The sequence below is a fragment of the Amphiura filiformis genome, chromosome 13, assembly GCF_039555335.1.
Source record: "Amphiura filiformis chromosome 13, Afil_fr2py, whole genome shotgun sequence".
Lineage (NCBI taxonomy): Eukaryota > Metazoa > Echinodermata > Ophiuroidea > Amphilepidida > Amphiuridae > Amphiura > Amphiura filiformis.
Window position 1 is genome coordinate 14,531,354 of NC_092640.1, and position 22,580 is coordinate 14,553,933.

Below are 22,580 nucleotides of genomic sequence, written 5' to 3' on the forward strand. Positions count from 1 at the left end.
TTTCACTATCAACAAGTGATATGAACAGCTCTTTTCAGAGCCAACAAACTTTTCAATTTAGCAGATAGTAGGCGAAGTCTGCTTGTTCTCTGTTGATTAGGGGCAGTCTTCAGTGAACTGCTCTTTTCAGATTCAGTGCTTTTACAGTAGCAGATAGGCAAGGTCTACTTGTTCTCTGTTGACAAGGGACAGTCTTCAGTGAACGGCACTTTTCAAAGCCACCAGTAGGCAAGGGACGACCTTCGTGTCTCATTCTTAGGCACTTTGTCCTGAAGAAGTCAGAGCTACTTCTGACGAAAGCTTGACAGTTCTAAACTTGTCCGATATGCATTTATTAAGCTATAAATGTATGTGAACCTTTCCTGTGTGTATTACATTACTATGTACCTTTAATTCCTCCATAATGGGTGGCGCATACCAAATTGTTGGAGCATCTTGCAACTGCTTCTGATAAATCTGAACAAACAAAATGACACAGTTGAAATAAAATAAATAAATTGGGAGATATATAATACACAGGCCTCATAAACCTGGTATTTCTCATATGGGTACGTATTGTGTAACAGCTTTTCCTATAGACCAGGGCCTAGATTTCGCGCCAGTTTGCGAGAATCAAAAACCATCCGAGTCGCTTCGATTACTGTATGATTCAATGAAAGAAATCGATTCTCGCAACAAATGTTACGAGAATCATTACGAGAATCTTTACATGTGATGTCAATATGTCATTGCCCGGCAGTATGCGCCCGAATTAGAGCAATTTCCATTGTTTGCTCAGGGCACGTGCATTTTAAATCGCCTACCACATTTCATATAGTACAAGAAAGCCATTGAACAGTGTACTGGTTCGTTTAAGTATATCGATAGACCAGTCCCTCGCCTTTGTTGATAAACAATGATGTCAAGTGGTCTATAGGTTCTTATATGAAGAGTACATCAAGTGAAAATGCTGCCTATTTGTTGTCCTAATTCTCCCACCTCCCAAAAAAACCGTTTATATCAAATTTAAATTTTGCAACTATCAGGAAAGTATTTCAAAATTTATGATAAGTTTTTATCTAAAATATATTTACCGCCTCAGCAGGAAACACTTCATCTCTCATGAAGTCTTTCACTTTCTGGTATAACTCTCTACCTCTAGCCGTGGATGGGCCGGAGTCTAACACTGCTGTAATGGATTGCGCTGGAGATGCTGTGGCAGCCATGGCAACTGAAGCACTTACTCTGTGATAAAAAAAAAATGGAAACATATTTATTGATAACACATATATATATATACCAGCAAAACACACTGCACCCCAACTGACAATGTGCACAACAGACATTTTGACCGAAATTTCTATTAGGTGTCAGTGCTTTTAATTGATCACAACTTGAACTTTCTCCTAAGGTTTAATATCTGTCACATAAGAACCACATATGCCAGACCTTCATGTGTTTTCAGTATAATAGATATCCTTATGTTTGTATGCAGTAATAATTATAATAACTCAATTTTCAAAAATGCCTCCTTTTTTAGCCTCCATGGGCCAGCTAGATCATGTCATAATTTTGACATGATCAAACAAAAGCCAAATATTTAAGAGTTTTTCACACCAAAAGTTTCACAAGTTCAATTCAAGGAAACAAGGAAAAACTTGTGACCAATATCCAACAGAAATGCCCATGTATGCATGGCAGCCCTAAATGCATGACAGACTAAACAGGTGCTCTATATACTTAAATGAGCATTTTGTGATCCTAGCTTCTTCTTTTACGACATATTTCAATCGATATCCACGAAAAAAGCTTATTCCCAAAATGTCATTGAATTCTGATTTTGCGTTTGTTCACTGGCTGTTCACTTGCTTTATTTCTATAAACACATGTATGGACAAATTTTGAAGTGTGAAATTAATGTTCTGTGAAAATGTCCACTTCTACACATAGTACTAGCACAAGTGAATCATGCACGACATGTAGCAACACATACACATTATACATGTATGCATATATATGTGACCCGTCCCATCAAAACATACTTCTTGTCAGCATTGGCCATTTTGCACAGCAGACCGTGCAATGTGTAAATAATGAAAAATCTAGTCCAAGGATGATTTTTGGATTTGATCGCAAAATGCATCTTTTAAGTGTATATGTTCAGAAAATCCACTTCAAATCCCCCAAAATATAATTTAAAGTTGGTAAAAATGATGACAAACTATGCAAGTAGGCATGTTGGCCATTTAGAGTACATGAAAGTAAAACTGTTAAAATAACAACACTGACAGCCTTTGCTTAACTCCTTCATTAATTTTTACTAAAACTATAAAATACCTGTCAAGCTGGAATTTGGTGTGCACCTGCAACAGAAATGTATTAACATGTAGCCGCCAAGAGATTCTTCTGCTATCACAAGAACTACAATCTTTGGACTACACAATTGCCTGTTCCAGCTATCTTTACTAGCCCGACCTCTATTTTGAGTTAGACATTTTTCCGCAGGGGTTTTATTTTCCCGAATTTTGTGAATATAGGTTACATCATGAATTTAACACAATAATATTCAATAATTTCGTCATATGATAACATTGGTAAAGCATGAATTTCGTGAAAATATCAACACACACAAAAGTCTGTGTTGGAAATTGTGAAAATGTCTGAAGGTGAAGATATCCAAATACAATATAACCAACACACCACCTCCAGAATTAGTTAGCTAATTTTAATGGGCTGAAATTTTCACTAATTGTCACAAAGCATATATATGAGAAGTTTCCAGACATTTAAGGATTTCAAAAGAAATTCCTTTATTACCTTCAATAACAATAATGAAGAAATATATCAAATCCTTTATCTAAGAACAACTTTATTAATGCCATTATTTGAAAACAGTCAAGCGTGTTTTTTTTTTTTGGTCATATCATCTATTTATCAACTAGATTTATTGTCATATCATCTATGTACTTATCTGGGTGCCATATATTTACTCTTATCTAGGTACTTTATATTTACTGACAGGACCAAAGATCAGGTAAATTGATATCAGGTATATTGCACTGATTTATGTCATTTTTATTTTTATTTTCACAACATCACTATGTAAGTGTAACCATTTCAGGCAGCAATCAGGTGATAGAAAATACTTCTAAAATGTTTATCAAAAACTTGAGTTTAACAATATCTTTAAATGTAGGCAAAAAACAAACAAATAAAGGTTACCTGAACATTTAGAAGTTGAACATTTAATGAGGTATGGGTAGAAGCCCAAGTTTTATTTTTTTGCATAGATATATATGTATGCCTTTTGGGTTTTTTTAAAAGCAATCAGTCGATCAGCTATCTGTCAAGGACCAAAAAATATCTGTACAATTTTCTGAAGTTGCTTGAATTAAGGGATCGGATAGCAACGTTTGCACAATATTTTTTGTGGGACATGAGAGCACATCAGACACATCAAATTACATTCTGAATATGAGGAATGTCCTTCTGATATCAAATAATTGTTTTTGTTTTTTTTAAATTGCGATATAATACAAATTTTATGGCAAATTATTAAAAATTTATATTTTTGATATTTAACAGTCCTAGAAGTAAATAAATCTAATCATATGTACTTAAAGTGTATGCAGCTGGGAGAAAAAGTCATCCATCTTTTGAAAATTTTGACCTTTGTATTGAAGATATGCATTCTTCCCCCATGAAAAGACCTAAAATTTGACATTTTTGTCGGTAGATATTCCATGTTAGGTGATGAGATGCTAATTAGATCATTAACATATAGGCCAAAAGGAAGAAGTGCATCAAATATTTTGATCACTTTTGTTGAAAAGGAATGTCCGTACACACAACCAGGGGCCCATTTATGCACTGACAACCAGTGATGTACCAACAGACTATGATGACCCCACAGCATTGCCCCACTGGCTTTGCCACTGGGAATGGAATAAATAAAAATAAGTCACTTACTTCTGTGTTTGGCGCCAACCAACTTCTGCATACTGCTTGGTTATCTCACCAAACATCTGAGCCATCTCAGAACTGGCATTACCCATAATGCCTCTGGCATACACACCCTGTGAAAAAATGGCAAAATAAATAGAATACAATGTGACTATGTTGAATTGAATTCATGTTACTTTAGTCAAATCTCAACATTTTTTTCTTTTGAATTCTCTTTCTTTTAAATTGTAAATATGTGACCTGATCTGATTAACTCAAACCAAAGTCAAAAATTTTGAAAATTGAGTTACTAACTTAAAGCCTTAATGTACGATCTTTTTTCAGAATTTACCTTTATTTTTTTCAAACCCGATTTTTTGGCATATTTGTAATACTTACACATTTTCTAACTTAAAATCTATGAGCAAACTGTCAAATTTGCCCTATTTGTAGTAAACCGGGATGATTTTCTTTTGGTCCGACATAAAATTTTTTAGATTATGATTTTATGTCGGCCACGATCGCAAACGTAGTCTCCTACAAAACTAGTTTGGTTACGCTCTGACTAACTCTGAGGCTGCACTCGCTGTCCTAATCCAAATAGTGCGAGATGTTTCGAGTGATAGAGGTGAAGTTGTTTCTTTGCAAATTCCCAATGTTTTTCGCGTCCAAATGTATTGGGAACTTTTTATAATGATTGCATATTATCATTTTGGAAGGAAAAAAGAAAAATCTACAAATTTAAAAAGATCGTACATTAAGGCTTTAATTGCTCATTATCTACACTTACTGATGTTAAATCACCAGGTCTGTTAAATTCTAATTGGTTGCAAAGTTATGAACCTTTTATATGTCCAATTTCTTATATTTTTTCTTCATTTTTTGCCTATTTCTCAGTTTCATTATTGCATTGCCATTAGATGAAATAAAACACAAACATACATTGTATATACGAGACTTATTCCACTCCCTGTCACACAAGAGCCAGGATACATTCACCCAACACAACCACATGCACACAGTCACCTTGTTTCATAGATCTAAGGATCTCACAAATGACACACAATTTCAAAGTCCAAATGTCCTCTGTCAGTGTGTTATGATACCAATAAGCCCCCACAAATTGGTAATACTGAAAAGGTCCTTGGAAGGTAATTGGAAATTACATTTTGCCACAAGGATAGAGGGTATGACCTGCTCATCTTCTAAGAACTATGTTCATATTATATATAGTGTATACCCCTACCTCCAGTCACCAGCGCTAGCTTTGAAGTTAGCGTGGTTGCTTGCATGTACATATGCGGCACATTGATCGTGAGCGTAAAAGTATGTACACACACACCAAGTAACGCTAAGCTAATGCAGAACACGCTGAACTTCAAAGCTAGTGCCGGCGACTGGAGGTAGATAGGCATTGTAGGCTTCAATGTAAGTTAGAAAACAGAACTTGAAAAAATTGGACCACATCGCTTTAAAGGAGTCTTACCTGGCAAATAGAGCATATCTTGAAGAAAGATAATGCTAGATAGAACTCCCAGTTAGGCACAGGATACTTGATCCTAGATCTATAGCAGTAAGCTTGAAGAAATTCAGTCTGGGTTGGTATACCATCAAGCTCAGACAGCTGTCTTCCTGCAGCTTACATGTCAAATAACAAACAAGAAAACTGAATTTGTTTTTATTATTATATAAGGAGCTATGGTGAACAATTGCCCAACAGACAATAACAAGGTCAATGAACAGAAAGATATATGGAATCAAACTGATAAGTCTTAAAAGAGCCCAGGTGGGCCAATCAAGTGGTTCACTGCTGCTCAGAGCTGCTTGACAATGAGCAAACCTAAAAAACACCCAAAAAAAAAAACACCAAAAACAGATGAGCAGGAGATCACAAATGTCAGGGAATGTTTACATGACATAAAGTGCACAAAAGCCCATTCACATGTAAAAAACATCAAAATACAAATGGTCTGGAGGTCATGGCAAATTGGTATAAATCATTCTTCAGAAGTACTATATTTCTATAATTGCTGCTGCTGTTACTAAAATTTATATTCTTACTCTAAATCCTATATTCCTATTTCCATATACATGTATATTATATAGCCTACTCGATGGACAGGACTAGCAACCATATCCAATGCCCAGTTAATTATAGGACATACATACACGCTAGGTCACTGTCACATTATTACACCTGAGACGAATATACCTCGTCTCAGATTATGGGCCTACCTGATGGATTAACAGGACTAGCAGCCATATCTGCAGTTATATTGCATACATGTACATATATGCTAGGTCACTGTCACATTATGGTCCTACCTGATGGATTAACAGGACTAGCAGCCATATCCGATGGCCAGTTATATGGCATACACACGTAAGCCAGGTCACATAATGGATCACCAAGAGTAGAAAGCTCCCAATCAAGAACTGCAATCACCCGAGGCTGTTGTGAGAGAAATTGTTAAAGGGAAAAAACATAAAATCAATCACATAAACAAGGAAATCTTTTTAAGTTATAACTTTGGACAGAAGTAATTCTTATCACTCAATATACTACCAAGAAAAAAAATTGTTTTTCTTTTGTCTACACTACTTCTGCAAGACATAGGATCAGCCAGTCAATCATAGCTGAAATAATTTAAGAAAAGAACCCTAAATGCGACTATCCCCCAGACCATCCACACCAAATGGGCTGCATGTCGGCACAACTTGTTTTGAGGCAGGGCTGTCAACTCTCACGCATTGGCCGTGAGTCTCACGACAAGGTAATATAATTTCACGCCTCGATAATAAATCACGCAAATAGCCATCAAATTAGTAAAATCTCACGCATCATAAAAATAATTTGTTGTCCCTACCCCCTACCCCCACTTTTTCGATTCTCGAGCACCATGGCTCAAATAATCATTGGTCAAAATGAATATTGTAGTCGGCAAAAAATAATTCCGCCCGGTACGCCTCTGTTTGAGAGTGTCTCACGCCAAGCAATTCCAAATGTTGACAGCCCTGTTTGAGGTCTGGTCCATTGAACTTCTCAAAAAACAATACAAAACAAAGGGTTTCTCAACTATTTTGCTGATTTGTTACTTTGCAAACAGCAACAGGGACATCATTTAAAGCTTTATCTTGAGGAGAAGTTGTCTGTCCAATATCTCAAAAAGTGAAAATGCCAATATTACAGCCCATTAGGGTCGATCCTTCATGTAATTATTTCGTGTAATCTAATCCTAACTCTAACCCTAATCCTAATCATAACCCTAATCCTAACCCTAATCCTAACCCTAATCCTAACCCTAAACTAACCCTAACCCTAATTTCGTGTAAAATTACATGAAGGAATAACCCCATTGGTCTTACAATTAAGAATATCAAATTCAAAACCGAAAAAAAGCAACACCATTCTGGATGTTCCAAAAGAATGTTGCAATCCTTTTGTGCAGCTAGTAATTCTCCTTGTTTTTCAATATTAGGGCTGGCTGGTCAGGTGTGTATGGAGATCAGACAAACACCTTTGTTTTTGGTTTTTGGGCCTAAGTGAATCCATTGAAGGTACATACAGTCATTTAATTTGGACATCCATCACATAAGACCAGATCATCAATATTGTATGTTGTGATTAAAAGAGTAATATTGACCCAAAACTGATTCCTTTACATTTCTTCATTTATATTTAAAACTGAACACCTTCGCCATGCATATAAGGCTGCTAGCTGTCATACATAGGCAATTCTTTTTTTTTATAATATTTAATTGTTCACTTTTCTCCTTGAAAGGTAATTGTGAAATGTTTGGTGTGAAAAGTGAAATCCATATTGCTGTCAAACGGTAAGCACTCCATGAGCAATTATTTAAACAATCAAGCTTAAAAACACAAATTATCATTTTTCCAATGATAGAAGTCAGTGGTACACTATTTAGACTTCTCCGTAGTCCACTTGCCCATTTTGCATACTCTGGCTATTACATTTAAGCATAAAACTCTGATTTATATTTATTTGTGTGCAACTGATAGAATTTCACATGTATCTGATCTTTTCAGTCACCGCACCCCCTATGTTTGTTAGCTTCCCAAGTAGACTACTGACTTTGCCTTGCGGTGAAGATTTTTAACACGGGACTCTATGGAGAGTTAGGCCAATTTTTGGCCTAACTAAAATTCTCGCTATTCACAATAAAGGCGCCGCCAGTGGATTTTTGCGATGTAATCGTGATGTATCATGGGAAAAGGTCGACATCCAAGTCCGCGCAATCTGAATATTACCATGCTATTACATAGGAACACATGACAATATTTTTAGTTTGTCAATATAACGGTATTACACGCAAATCGATAGAGAAAAAATTAATTGTGCACATTTCAAATCACATTATTAAGTATTATTGAGTATCGATTCGCGTGTAACACCTTTATTTTGACAAACTAAAAAAATATTGTCACATGTTCCTATGTAATAGCATGGTAATATTCGTATTGCGCGGACTTGGATGTCAACCTTTTCCCATGATACATCACGATTACATCGCAAACCGCTGGCGGCGCCCTTATTGTGAATAGCGAGAATTGGCCATGATGTAATGCGTCTTTAAATGGATCTGCCTTGTGATTGGTCGCCCATATCTCGCTATGGTTTAAATCTTCCGGGCCAGCGCCATTACCATTAACTACTCCGTACACAACTGTCTGTGGTATTTGCAGCGCTTTTGTGTTGACGCGAAAGTTAATCTCTCATCAAACATCTGGCGCATCTTGTACTATACCATGCGTAGTACTTGTGGTTAATGGACTGATAAACAAGTATGCTTGACAGTGTGTTTTTATAGAGCAAAGTCCCGGGGGCAAAGTTCTGCTTAAATTCAAAGTCCATAGTCGGATTTTCGTGGTTCGCTATCAATAACTGGTAGATTCCAAAATCAGAATTGTTCAGTATTAAAGTGAGCCATTATAATTATGCAAGATAATGTTGCATTCAATTACTTTTATTGTCACAAATCATCTGATATTCTTAATTCTTTATGACCATTTTACTATTGAATACTTTAATTTTAATAAACATCTGTATAATTTTGAGTTCAACGAAATGGGTTCATCATGACTAATAATAACAACATATTTTTAATAAAATTCGACTATGGCATAGTCTATACACTATTAGGTTCTCCGTTCAAGACAAACCAATGCGGCAGATGTATCATAGCATTATGTATGGAGCATTTCTGTTTCAATTGGATGGAAGATCATTATTTTCTAGCCTATATATAATCTTCATGTGCAACAGTGGTCCTCCCTTCTAGTGGTATGTTTGCTCCCTGGGTTTGTTTCATGGGCAATTTAACAATCAAGCTTAAAAATGCAAATTATTGTCACATTACAGTCTCTATGCATGACAAACCAATATGGGAGGTTTACCATAGCATTTAAACACATGGAGCAATTCTGAGTCCGTTTTTTGGATTGGGCATAATCTCTTTGGCATGGGATATTCCAGATGAAATCCATACACCCCTATGGAAGACATGACCTTAATCTCCCATACAGTATGAATTTCAAATGGGTTTACCTGAATGGGTGACTCAATCCATTTGAAATCGGACCCCATATGGCAGATTAAGGATATGTCACCACAGGGGTGTATGGATTTCAAATAGAATAGCCATGCAATTGGCACATACCTCAGTTGGATGGAAGATCATATTCTCCAGCCTATAATCTCCATGTACAACAGAGGTCCTCCCTTCTTCTACTGGTATATTAGCTCGCAACCATTTTATAAGCTGATTAGCTGCTGGTATAGGAGGCAATTTGGCTAATTTGGCTGCTCCTTCATATTGTTTGGTCCAGGTTAAGAGCTATAGAAAGAGTTAAAATAAATTTACAGTATCAAAAGAGCACATTGTCCATAATTTTCTGAAAATCTTATATTCCAGTACTGTGCTAATTTGAATTGTGAATACTCTCAATCATCTGGGAATCATAAAATGAGAGAATAATTTCAATCTAGTCAACCAGATTATTCTAAAATACTTTGGAGCAACCAACGTTATAACATCACAACCCAGTTGAAGTTGATTGCTCCAAGGTATGTTGGATTAATCTGATTGACTAGATTCAAGATTGAAATTATTCTCTCATTGTACTAATTTGACCTTATGTCATGTGAGCACTGACAATCTATAAAAATAGCCAACTTTATCTTTAAAAATTAGGTACAAATATGTTGATCATTTCTACCAAGTTCTATGAAATAAAAAATATGCGGAAAACAGCTACAGATGGATGGACAATCAGAAAAGTGGTTACTAACCCCAGGCCACCCCAGGTTAAACAAGAAATAAATAAATAAATGTAAACAAGACAGAAAATTTAGCCAGCTTGACAGCTCCTTCAAATTGTATGTTCCATGTACAAGGATCTATTTCAAAAGAACATGAGTTAAATCAAATTGAAATTGACAAAAAACCTTGAGACAGATGAAGAAATGTAGCATTTTATCCAAGCCAACCACTGAACATGTCCAATTTGTATACTCCTGGCAGGCTTCAGAAATAAAAGGTTCTGGGTAATAACATTTTGCTTGCATACAAGGTGCTATTTTCACTGAGCCAAGGGCTACTAAATTCCGCAGGGCAGAACAAAAGAAATAAACAAATTTTGATCATGCTCAAGTGTGCATGAATTAAATTAGACAAGTGTATTCAACAATCAAAATAGATTTACATTTATGCTGCATGAATCAATCTGCTCAAAATGAAGATATTTGGACGAAGGTATCCAGGGGGAGTTTATTGACAAAAAGTGACTCAAGGGCAAGTTCGCATTACCGTTCTTTTTCAGTGTGGTCTTAAAGTTTATGAACACTGTCGATAATGCCTAGTGGATATAAAGCTACAAAGGTCATGTTTTTTGGGTGTAAGTAGCAGATAACAATTTGAAGCAAAGTAGATGTATGCTAAACACCAGCTAGCCACCTGTTTGCCCCCCAGGGGGGTACTTAGTACAAATGACCATACAGGGACATGCCGCAAATATGGTTAGCATTTTTGGCCTTTTGGTATATCAATGACCCCTTTTTTTGTATATTGCCAATTTTGGTATATGAATGGATACTTTTTTCAAAAATTTGTAAATTTTCTTGAAAAATAGCCCAATTTTGCCATAATCTAGCCAAAATTTCAAAAATTGTCCCAAAAAAATTGGGAAAATTTGTAAAAACTAAGACAATATGGATTAAATTTGGCGAAAATTTTGGTATATACCGTATTTAAATCGAATAAACGCCCGAGCGTTACATTTTCCCAAGGGGGGCGTTTATTAGAGGTCATTTTTAGCACGCAAATTCCCGTTAAAATCATTAGGTAAGCTTAAAAGTCACGCTAAAATGACGAACTATGACCTTTTGACACTGACTTTTGGTTCACTTCCGGGTTCGGATGCAGATTTTCGACATTTATTGGTGCTACTCGCGACCATGTGAGCAACTTGGTAAGCTTACTACACAAGATAGCATGGAAATATCGGAATTTTTGAAACATCTGGGTTGAAAAAATTGGAGGGGGGCGTTTATTTGAGGGGGGGCGACTATTCGGACGAAATACGGTATATTTTGGTATATCTATGGGTCCAAATTCCTTGAAAATTTGGTATATTTATGGGTCAACTTTCAAATTCTCAGCGGCACACCCCTACCAAAAACCAAAATCAAACTTGAGTACCCCGGGTGTGCCCATCATTTTGGATGGGCAGTTTGATCCTGGGATGGACAAAATCTATGCCTTTCACCAAACGAGGAGATGAAATGAGCTAATTATTAATGACAGTTTTACTTCATCAATATAACAAATTGAGACAATTTTCTTGACTTTTTGTTATACCTGTCTTTTGGGTAATTCCTGATGGCGCCATATTTCTCCAATCCCAGTGCCCTATAATCTAAACTATACAGTTTAGCTAAGGTAGCATTCATAGCATCATAGATATTACGTCTCTCAGAGGGGGACATGCCTGGTAGGGTGACATCACGGAAGATCCTACCCTGTAAAATTGAAAATATAATAATATTTACTTACACATACCCCAGCAAACACAAATATGTTTTTACAATTTTCTTAAATATGAAGATTAAAAATTCAAAATGTTTTAATAAGATTTAGATGTGGGGTTATAAAATCATATCGCAAAATATTTATATTTTCTGTAAAAAAATAAAAATGTTTTATATTCATTTTAGCACAAAATTTTTCAGACAACCTTTATGTACCCTTTTAAAAATGTTACAAAAATGCTTTTTGTTTGCTTAGTACAATAATCCATGGTACAATAGGCTATTGCAGTTGAAATCCATACATCCCCTATGGAAGACATGAAATTTAAGCTTCCAACATCAGGAGTGGAGTCACCAATTCATGTAACTCCATTTGAAATTTGCATTTCATGGATTTCAACTGGAATATCACAATAAGGGCCCCAGAAGCAGGTTAATTGGTACTATCCGAACAAAACACTGCTTCTATGTTGCCTTTATTAACCCCCTGGACGCTACTGGTCATCTAACAGCATTTCTGATTGGTTGATAACTTAAAATGCTCATTTAAGGGGGTACTACATGGCCAATTTTGTGCTTATTTTTGCATTTTTCTCAAAAATTATAGCACATTGGTGACAAATAAGATATGTATATTATAGGGGTAAGGACTACAACTAATGCACTGGAAATTTTATTTCAGCACAGACAACAGTTGTGGAGTTACAGTCAAAAATGAGGGAAACCAATATGTGATCAATAAATCAATAACTACCTGCCTTGACTTGCTGAATTTTCAGTGCAGTAGTTGTAGTCCTTGTCCCTATAATATACATATCTTACTTGCCACCAATGTGCTATAATTGTAGTCTCCTCCGCAGCCAGTTTGGTTACGCTCCCTCCACACAAACAGTCTGCCAATGGCCACTTATAACGCCGTTTCTGATTGGCTACACGTATATAGCCGTGAGAGCTGTACATACGGGAACTTGATTGACCTCAGTCTAGCTGGCGAGATGGCGGGTCAAACTTGCTCATGAATAATAAAGTAGCCGTCTAGCCGATCGACCAATTGAAAGCTTTGTTTGACGTCAAGCTGGATGACGTCGGCAGAAAACCGTTAGCGAATCAAAAAGGACCAGTTCGTGACCATTGGCAGACTGTTTGTGTGGAGGGAGCGGAACCAAACTGGCTGCTGTGGAGACTACTATAATTGTTGAGAAAAATGCAAAAATAGGCACACAATTGGCCAGGGGTGTATTACCCCCTTAAATTGCCAATTATGACCGGGCTTTAAACTATTTATGATCAAACTTGCATTTGCAGATGATGTTATTAATACCCTCCTTGATTGGTTGAAAATTGGAAACAATATTCATTTTGGCCAATCGGCAGGTAGTTCTCATGGGGTTAAACCAGAGATGATAAAACTGACCAGAGATGATAAAACTGACCAACCTCTGCCTATCATATGATTTTACTTTTCTTCAATTGCAAACAAGCAGATAATATTTCACTTGCATTTGCCTCAAATAATGAAGATATGCAAGCAAAACTAATATCAGGCATGAATACAGTTAGCGTAAATTTGATTAAATATATATTTATATATGAGGGGAATTTCTGAAACTACCCCATAGGAATTTGCAGTTCAAAATGTATTTATAAATTTAAAGGTATATTCAAAATGTATTAATAAATTTGTAATCTTCAAATATGAAATTCATAGGATATTAGAAATCCTTTGTTACACATATTTGGACAATTTAATTTCCTGAAAAAAAGCCCATAACATTTGAAAATTATGTGTAGCATAAATTTTCAAGAAATTTGGTACGTACTGCACATGTGCACATCTCGACTAATTTAAAATAACATCATTATTTTACATGTAGCATATGAAAATTTCAACCATCATACAATGTAAAAGGTTCCCAAATTTCATAATTTTTTTGTTGTTATTTTTGTTATTTTTTTAAAGCCAAATTAAACAAATTATTGAAAACACCTGCAGATGCTATTGAGGCTGAATGCACCAAAAAGAAAAAGAAATTGACATTCAGACAGTGAAGGCCATTATTTACAAAACAGTCTCAGGTGAAGAAAAACAACATCTTGTTTTACAGGCAAACAGATTAATTGCCAAGTGGGATTGGTTGGTCTGGATTTTTTTTGAAGAGGCAAACGACCCTACAAAATCCCAGAAAGTTTGAAAATCTGGAAAAAGTCTAAAATTTGTTTGAAAACATTTATTTTGAAACTTTTTTGACTTTTTTCACATAAAGTCACAATCAATCCACTTCAGCTAAAAAACATTACATACAGCTAAATAACAACAGATACAAAATCTGCATCAGTCTGCATGGGCCCCTAGGGAACAGGTGTTTTTTTTATGCAATTACACCACAAAGTGATATAACCTTGGTGTATATGTGCCATCAATTGTTTATGGTCTATAAACGTGGCTAATTGAAGTTGGTGAAAATGAGATACAGGGAAAATGAGTCCGATGAGCTGCACCTATAATTAACCCCCTCCCCCCCAAAAAAAAAATAAAAATAAAAAAAAGGTAATTTACCATTTTCACTGCAGTTTTGCAAAAATTTAATGATTTCTGATCCCCAGAAATTCACTTTGTCCCCCACACCCAACAAACAAGAACTGCCTTTAAAAAAGACAATGCCATGGATGAAGATCATGTTTCATAATTTTGCATTGCCAAGTACTTGGAATGCAGAATGCTAGTAATTTTGCACAACTATCCGGGTGAGTAATATTGTATTGGTAAATACCATCAATGACATACTAGGAAATACTCGAGAATTTTCATGTTGAAAGCTGAATTGAAAAATGTGTGCTAAATACATGTAGGTCTACACAACAATCCAACAATCTATATTCAGGCGACCTTCGCTTAAGAATGTTTGCTGCTCAAGGGTGATCATATCAACCAAATCAACCAAGTTTCATGACAGTAATGGAAAAAAAAATCTGTTACCATCACTGATCACACAGGTGCATATATTTTCATGTAGGCTACAGTACCACCATAGCCATTGCAATAAAGCCTTAATGTATGATTTCTGTCAAATTTTTATTTTATTATTCTTTTTTCAAAATGTTGAAATAATATTAGTAATAACTAACGGGAAGGGTTGCTGTCCATTTTAGGATGAAATAACAAGGTAAAGTGAAAGAAATTGCACTGGTTATTTTGGCCATTTAACACGCAGTTCTATGGGAGGACATATTATCATAATTTTTAAATTATGACGAACTTTACTCTGTTGACCTACAAAGACAACAACTTTGGCCGATTCCATTTAGGTGCAAGTTGGCACATGTGTAAACATTAAAAATATGCAAAAAAAATCAGGTTTGAAAAATTTTTACCAATTTCATATATTATAAGATCGTACATTATGGCTTTAAGTGCCTTTGTGGGTGGTGCCAATTTATTTATCCTTTAAAAAACTGATCACATGCCAGCTGGTTGTATGTAGTGCATCATATATTGACAAATAAACACTATGGTCAAAATGGTGACCATAGTGACCATAATAAGGAGCAGCATGGCACAATGGTTTAAACGTCTTGTCATACAAATGCCATGTAAGTGCAAGGGAAAAACATGATTTTGGAAAAAAAATGCACCTTCATTTCCTAAAAAACATGATTTCCCAGAAAAACAAAACAAAACAAACAAAAAAAAGGAGAATTTTATTTTTTTCCACAAAAAAGAAGTTAAAGACCTTAAATTACTTGTTATTCAAGGTTGGAACTGGAGAAATACTGCTACTAAAAAAAGTTGTGCATGCATTATAATTACTTTTGCTTTTATTGTTCAATGAAAGCAACAGTAAACAACTTTATCCAGCAGCTTTGAAAAAAAACCTTTCTAACTTTAAATTTTTTCATTTTTTTTTTCAGGAGCATTATTTCTCCAGTTCCACTTGTATAACAAGTAATTTCTAAATTCATTTTTTGTTGTTGAAAAAATGCAATTGCACCCAAAAATGTGACTGCGGCTGTGAATACCGTGATCATGTTTTCCTCCAATGCTTACATCTACTGCGACCCCTTCAAAAGGCCAAGTTGAAGTGTCATCAGCATTATTTTGCATAATTCAGCTGGCTTGACATAAAAAAAAAACATTAAACAAGCAGTACAACACACAATTATTAGGTTATATACCACATACCCTGACATGGTCCATGACATAGAACTCAGTACCGATGACAGATGCATCATCACAATAGATGACAGGTCTTGGCACAGGAAAGCCAGCTTTGTGTAAGGCAACTTGCACTTGATACTCACGATTCACCTGAGATTAAACAAATAGAAATATTGAGTGAATAAAGCAGAATTTACACTCCCATCGCTAAGTATTTGGTATTTGACCAATAAGGTAGCGTGCTTTACTCAATGCAACAAAAAGTGTGTTACATCATTGGCTTGGCTAGAATTCAATTGTTTGTTGCTTAGCGATGGAGTATAAATTTAGCTCTTGGGCTTTATTATTCATAAGCATACACAAAATTAGCCTAATTGTCAAGACTTCATTGAGGGATTAGACAGTTATTCCGTACACATGTACTTACATGATAATTTGCTATTTAATAAATTGGTTGGCTTTAATGCTTTCAATCTAGTATAGGGGTGAATGCAAGTATTTCCAAATAAGGCATATTTCCGTATCAGAAAACAGTGACTCAGTGAGAATAAGTTGCTTGGTTTTTTTTTTAATGACGTTCTTGCTATAATATTTAAGTATTATTGGAGCTGTTTTGTTGTTTTAATTTGCTGTCAAAAGATGGGCTCTTTTCAGCAGCCGACCGGAGGGCTTTCAGCTAATCTTACCTGATGGGCTCCTTTCAGCAGCTGACCTGGGGGCTTCTTACCTGATGGGCTCCTTTCAGCAGCTGACCTGGCGGCTTCTTACCTGATGTGTTCATTTCAGCAGCTGACCTGGCGGCTTCTTACCTGATGGGCTCCTTTCAGCAGCTGACTTGGGGGCTTCTTACCTGATGTGTTCCTTTCAGCAGCTGACCTGGCGGCTTCTTACCTGATGTGTTCCTTTCAGCAGCTGACCTGGGGCTTCTTACCTGATGGGCTCCTTTCAGCAGCTGACCTGGCGGCTTCTTACCTGATGTGCTCCTTTCAGCAGCTGACCTGGCGGCTTCTTACCTGATGTGTTCCTTTCAGCAGCTGACCTGGCGGCTTCTTACCTGATGTGCTCCTTTCAGCAGCTGACCTGGGGGCTTCTTACCTGATGTGTTCCTTTCAGCAGCTGACCTGGCGGCTTCTTACCTGATGTGTTCCTTTCAGCAGCTGACCTGGGGCTTCTTACCTGATGGGCTCCTTTCAGCAGCTGACCTGGGGCTTCTTACCTGATGGGCTCCTTTCAGCAGCTGACCTGGCGGCTTCTTACCTGATGGGCTCCTTTCAGCAGTTGACCTGGCGGCTTCTTACCTGATGTGTTCCTTTCAGCAGCTGACCTGGGGGCTTCTTACCTGATGTGTTCCTTTCAGCAGCTGACCTGGGGGCTTCTTACCTGATGTGTTCCTTTCAGCAGCTGAGCTGACTTGGGGGCTTCTTACCTGATGTGTTCCTTTCAGCAGCTGACCTGGCGGCTTCTTACCTGATGGGCTCCTTTCAGCAGCTGACCTGGCGGCTTCTTACCTGATGGGTTCCTTTCAGCAGCTGACCTGGGGGCGTCTTACCTGATGTGTTCCTTTCAGCAGCTGACCTGAGGGCTTCTTACCTGATGGGCTCCTTTCAGCAGCTGACCTGGCGGCTTCTTACCTGATGTGTTCCTTTCAGCAGCTGACCTGGGGGCTTCTTACCTGATGGGCTCCTTTCAGCAGCTGACCTGGGGCTTCTTACCTGATGGGCTCCTTTCAGCAGCTGACCTGGCGGCTTCTTACCTGATGTGTTCCTTTCAGCAGCTGACCTGGGGGCTTCTTACCTGATGTGTTCCTTTCAGCAGCTGACCTGGGGGCTTCTTACCTGATGGGCTCCTTTCAGCAGCTGACCTGGGGGCTTCTTACCTGATGGGCTCCTTTCAGCAGCTGACCTGGGGGCTTCTTACCTGATGGGCTCCTTTCAGCAGCTGACCTGGCGGCTTCTTACCTGATGGGCTCCTTTCAGCAGCTGACCTGGGGGCTTCTTACCTGATGGGCTCCTTTCAGCAGCTGACCTGGGGGCTTCTTACCTGATGGGCTCCTTTCAGCAGCTGACCTGGGGGCTTCTTGCGTACCACTAGTTCACATTCATCTTTCTTCAGGTAAAAGGTAGGGTTTGACTGGCCAGATCTAAAATAAAATCAACATAAGTAGTATCATACAATGTCAGAAATTATGCATGAATTAGGCATCTTTTTATAGACACTGAAATAATAACAACCCTGTACTCTTGTGAAGTACAGTCAGAGCGTCTATTCTTCCGTTATTCGCCCCAAAGGGGAGGGAATAATTTTACCCCTTTGGGGAATAATTTTGTGTTTTGAAAAAGAAAAAAAGGATTCAAAGAACTAATTGGGGGGGGAGGGATTCTATAACAGAAGCACATATTATTTATGTTTTATGGCCCTTTTTGGGATAAAATAGATGGTCGGGTCACTGGCTGGCAGTGACCGCCATGCAGCGTATGCAAATTCATCAAGTGTCATTTAGGGAAGAATTATAATGGGTACAGCAGTCCCTTCCCTTGGCTTTTTCCCATTCCCATCCCAAAAATAATTATTTTGAGGGAAATCATGCTTTATCATACAACAGGGAAGAGTTGGGTCAGTAATTCTTCCCTGCCTGGGGACTAGCGGAAATACTATTTAATGCACACAAAGATTAAGGGAGCTGGTCTAGGGAAGCATTTGGGATTCTAAAGGGAGACTACCAATTAGCCCCAGGAATGCTTTTGTCTTCCCTTTTAAACCTCAGCTTCAGATCCAAATCCTTGATTATCCTTCCCTAGATGCAATAGTTCAGTGACAATATCCAGACTCTGCTACTGAATTGCTTTATCAGTGGTGAGTCACCACATATAAAAGAGCTGAAAAGCTGAAAACAGCTAGCAAAAAGCTGTAATTTGGGAAGATCCTATACTTTTGTACAGAGCAAGTGTACATGTGTACCAGTACAAAAAAAGCTGAAAATCAAAACCAAAAAAGCTGCTCTCACACCCCTGAAAATAATAAAGAACCTAGATGTGTTTGACAGTCTGAATCTGTCTTCCTTTTAAACCATTAGTCCTTTAATGCAATGATTCAGTGTCCAGGGTGTAATTGAGATGGCCGAGCGGTTAAGGCGTTGCGCTGTTGGCCGGGAGATTCGATCCCTACCAAAAAGTTCCTATATGGTCGGGAATCCTTCAATTAAGTCCAGTTTCATCACTGAATTTAATTGTAAAATTTCTTCTCGCCCCCATACACTGCTTAGCATGTGCAGATAGGTAGTGTATGTGCAACGTCCGTGATTCGGAAGTCATGTAAAGCCGTTGGTCCCGTGTACAGGAAGAGTTAAATCCTGTGCACGTTAAGTGTCAGAGCTATTCGAAAAGAGAAGGGGGACCATCCCCGGTTCTGATATCTGCAATCAAGAAAAAGACAAAATAGAACAATTAACTCACAGTCTAAGAGTGGCATAAAAAGTTCATGGGTCTGACAAATACCAGTATGCGTAGGTAGCAGCCAGCACTGGCAACCCGGCTTTCAACATGGAAGGCTGGTAATTTTTTCTCTCGCTGAATTGGTGCTATTTTATGTTAATTGTGGCTGTTTTAAGGAACAATAATGATATAATGACGATGTTACTCTGAATAAACTGGACTGCCGCTGGAAAAATGAGTATTAGAAGTGGAAAAGTGACACAATAAAGGTAAATTCTACAACATTTACATATGACATAAACTCTGATATGCCTCGTAGTACAGGTAGTACTATGGCGGGCAATACGAACGATACGCAGGTGAGCGTGACTAATGCTGAACTGAAGGACATAATAATAAGAATGGAAACAATGCTGTCAAAACGAATGGATGATTTACAAGCACAGATCAGGGATATAAATGAAAAGGCAAACAAAAATGAAAAGGACATCAGTGAAATGATAGAATCAGTAGAACAAAATGCTGCGGATATTAAAGACTTTGTGAATAAGACCTTACCACAGATATTAAACAAGGAACGAGATGACTTAGAACAAAAGGTTGAACGTGAATTTATGACGAGAGAGTTACATGACAGAAAACAAAATCTGGTATTTTATGGTATCCCGCAAACAAAGCACGAGACGGGACCACAAGCTGGTGAGAAAATCAGAAAAGCTCTACAAACCGATTTCGGCTTCAAAGAAAGGGAGAGCAAGAACATATTTCTAGTAAATGCCCATCGCTTACCAAGACGTAAAATAAATGGTCAAGATGGAGAGGAGTACGGACAACAACACCGTCCAGCTCCCGACCCGATTATAGTTCGGTTTGGCTGTGTGTGGGATAGAGATTGGGTTTTACAACAACAGAGAAATAGACCATACATCAAAGATAGAAGACCGGTAATGGCGTATCCTGACCTACCCGCCAAAATGAAAGCGGGACAGAGGGAAACTGGTTCAGCACTCAAAACTCTTACTGACGTGAAGGGAAAATGACTCGCATCAGAACTGTTCATCTTGAAGTCATTCTGGAGTTCAAGGAAAAGGGCAGAGGAGGAGTTTGGAAGAAATGCGTTCCAAATCAGTTTTTAAAGTGACTTTTATGTAGCCCCAGATAGGCTAAACTTTCAATAATTGCATTTAATGGTTAAAATAATTCAACTTGTTCTACAATAATTACTTTGCTCTGTTTTGATTATGAAATGTTTCTTTCGGATTTCCTTATCCGTTTTCTGATAGTTTTTGTACCATTATGCATTTTAAAAGATAGGTCCAAACAGTTTGAAAAAAGAGGAATCGGAAAACATATATTTCAACTGTGTTTGAAGCATCGGGCCAACATTGGTCATGTTGGTTGATTTAAAAATAACTCTCATTAAGATTTAACCCATATCCTTTGCTTGCCCTTTGCGTGCTCTTTGGTGTTTATCTATTCCAAAAAAGATGACATATATGTTTATTTTATTTCTCTTTAATGGTAGACAACGATACAAAAATTTATTAATATGCAAGTACGATTGTGTCGCTAGTAAAAAATATAATTGTCTAGGAAACAATAATTAGCGGTGTATAATACATGTCTAGTTAATAAGACGCTGCCTCAAATTAATTATATGCATGCAGCTTTTTCTCCAGTATTAATCTGCGTGACGTGTATAATACATTTTGTGGATTAAGTGTTGGTAGCGGCAGGTGTATGTTTTTTTTATGAAGTTAGTGGTGATTTATATGAAGTAAATTTTTGTGCCTTTTGAAGAATTTTTTTTTATATTATAGGCCTACCCCTCTACTTCAATCAAACGCTTTTAGTTTCGATTTATCATCTTATTTCACAGTGCCACAGAGAAGTGGTCTCGTGATCACTGTTACTTCTAAATTTTGCTTTTTGTGGCCCTTTTCGGCGTGTTTAAATTAAATTTTGTCTTAAATTTAATTTTGGTTTTTTTTGTTATTTTTTGCCAGACGAGATCAAAATTTTTCGTTTTGTGTGTATGTGTGTGTGTTATGGTATGCATGTTCATTGTAAACTATGAAAAATATTATTGTGATATAGTTGAGATACAAATGTTTATATGTTCAAAATCAGTTATAATACTATGCTTATAAAGCTTATACATGATATTATTATGGATATTAAAAATGTTTAAGTATGGCTAATGATGTAAAAATTCTATCAATGAATTGCCGGGGTTTAAATGCTAAACAAAAAAGAAGAGATGTTTTACATTATTTGATTAACAAAGGTGTTTCAATATTATGTTTGCAAGATGTTCATTTTGATAAGAATATGGAAATAATGGTAAAAGCTGAATGGGGAGGTGAAGCTTTTTCAGCTCTTTGCCTCAAATTCAAGAGGAGTTGCAATATTTCTCAGTAATAATTTAGATTTTAAAGTTCATACAACACAAAATGATGAAGAAGGAAATTGGGTTGCTTTAGATGTATCTATTATTAACAATGTTCGTATAACACTTATATCAATATATGGTCCAAATGATGACAAGCCAAACTTTTATCACGACATCAAAAGGGTAATAGAAGCATTTGATAATGCCCATTGTGTGTTATGTGGTGACTGGAATTTGGTTCAAGATCCAAAATTAGATACCTCGAATTATATTCGCATAAATAATCCAAAAGCGAGAAAAACTGTTTTAGAAATGAAAGAAGAACTTGGATTGATAGACCCGTGGCGACTTCAAAACCCAAACTCTACAGAGATATACCTGGCGTCAACCAACTCCTTTAAAACAGTCCAGATTAGATTTTTTTCTGATATCGGAAGAGCTTACAACATATTTAGTGAAATCTAAAATAGACCCTGGATATCGATCAGACCACTCTCTTGTTAGTCTTTTGCTAGACATGTCTCCTATTAAACGTGGGAAGGGTTTTTGGAAATTCAATAATACGCTATTAAAAGATATTGATTATATAGATAGGATTAAGAAAAAAATTAGTGATGTTAAGAAACAATATG

At 36.9% G+C, this 22,580-nt stretch overlaps 1 protein-coding gene across 1 annotated transcript in view; it reads right to left on the bottom strand.

Moving 5' to 3' along the window:
• Positions 1-22,580, bottom strand: part of LOC140168027 (acyl-CoA dehydrogenase family member 11-like) — a 47,001-nt gene that overhangs the window by 17,284 nt on the left and 7,137 nt on the right. The window contains exons 2-10 of the mRNA XM_072191331.1: positions 18,166-18,265; positions 16,150-16,275; positions 11,793-11,960; positions 9,601-9,771; positions 6,247-6,373; positions 5,408-5,559; positions 3,949-4,055; positions 1,074-1,224; positions 388-456 (exon numbers count right to left, since the gene is read on the bottom strand). Of these exons, the coding sequence (XP_072047432.1) occupies positions 388-456; positions 1,074-1,224; positions 3,949-4,055; positions 5,408-5,559; positions 6,247-6,373; positions 9,601-9,771; positions 11,793-11,960; positions 16,150-16,275; positions 18,166-18,265 (1,171 nt within the window). The remainder of the gene's footprint in view (positions 1-387; positions 457-1,073; positions 1,225-3,948; positions 4,056-5,407; positions 5,560-6,246; positions 6,374-9,600; positions 9,772-11,792; positions 11,961-16,149; positions 16,276-18,165; positions 18,266-22,580) is intronic.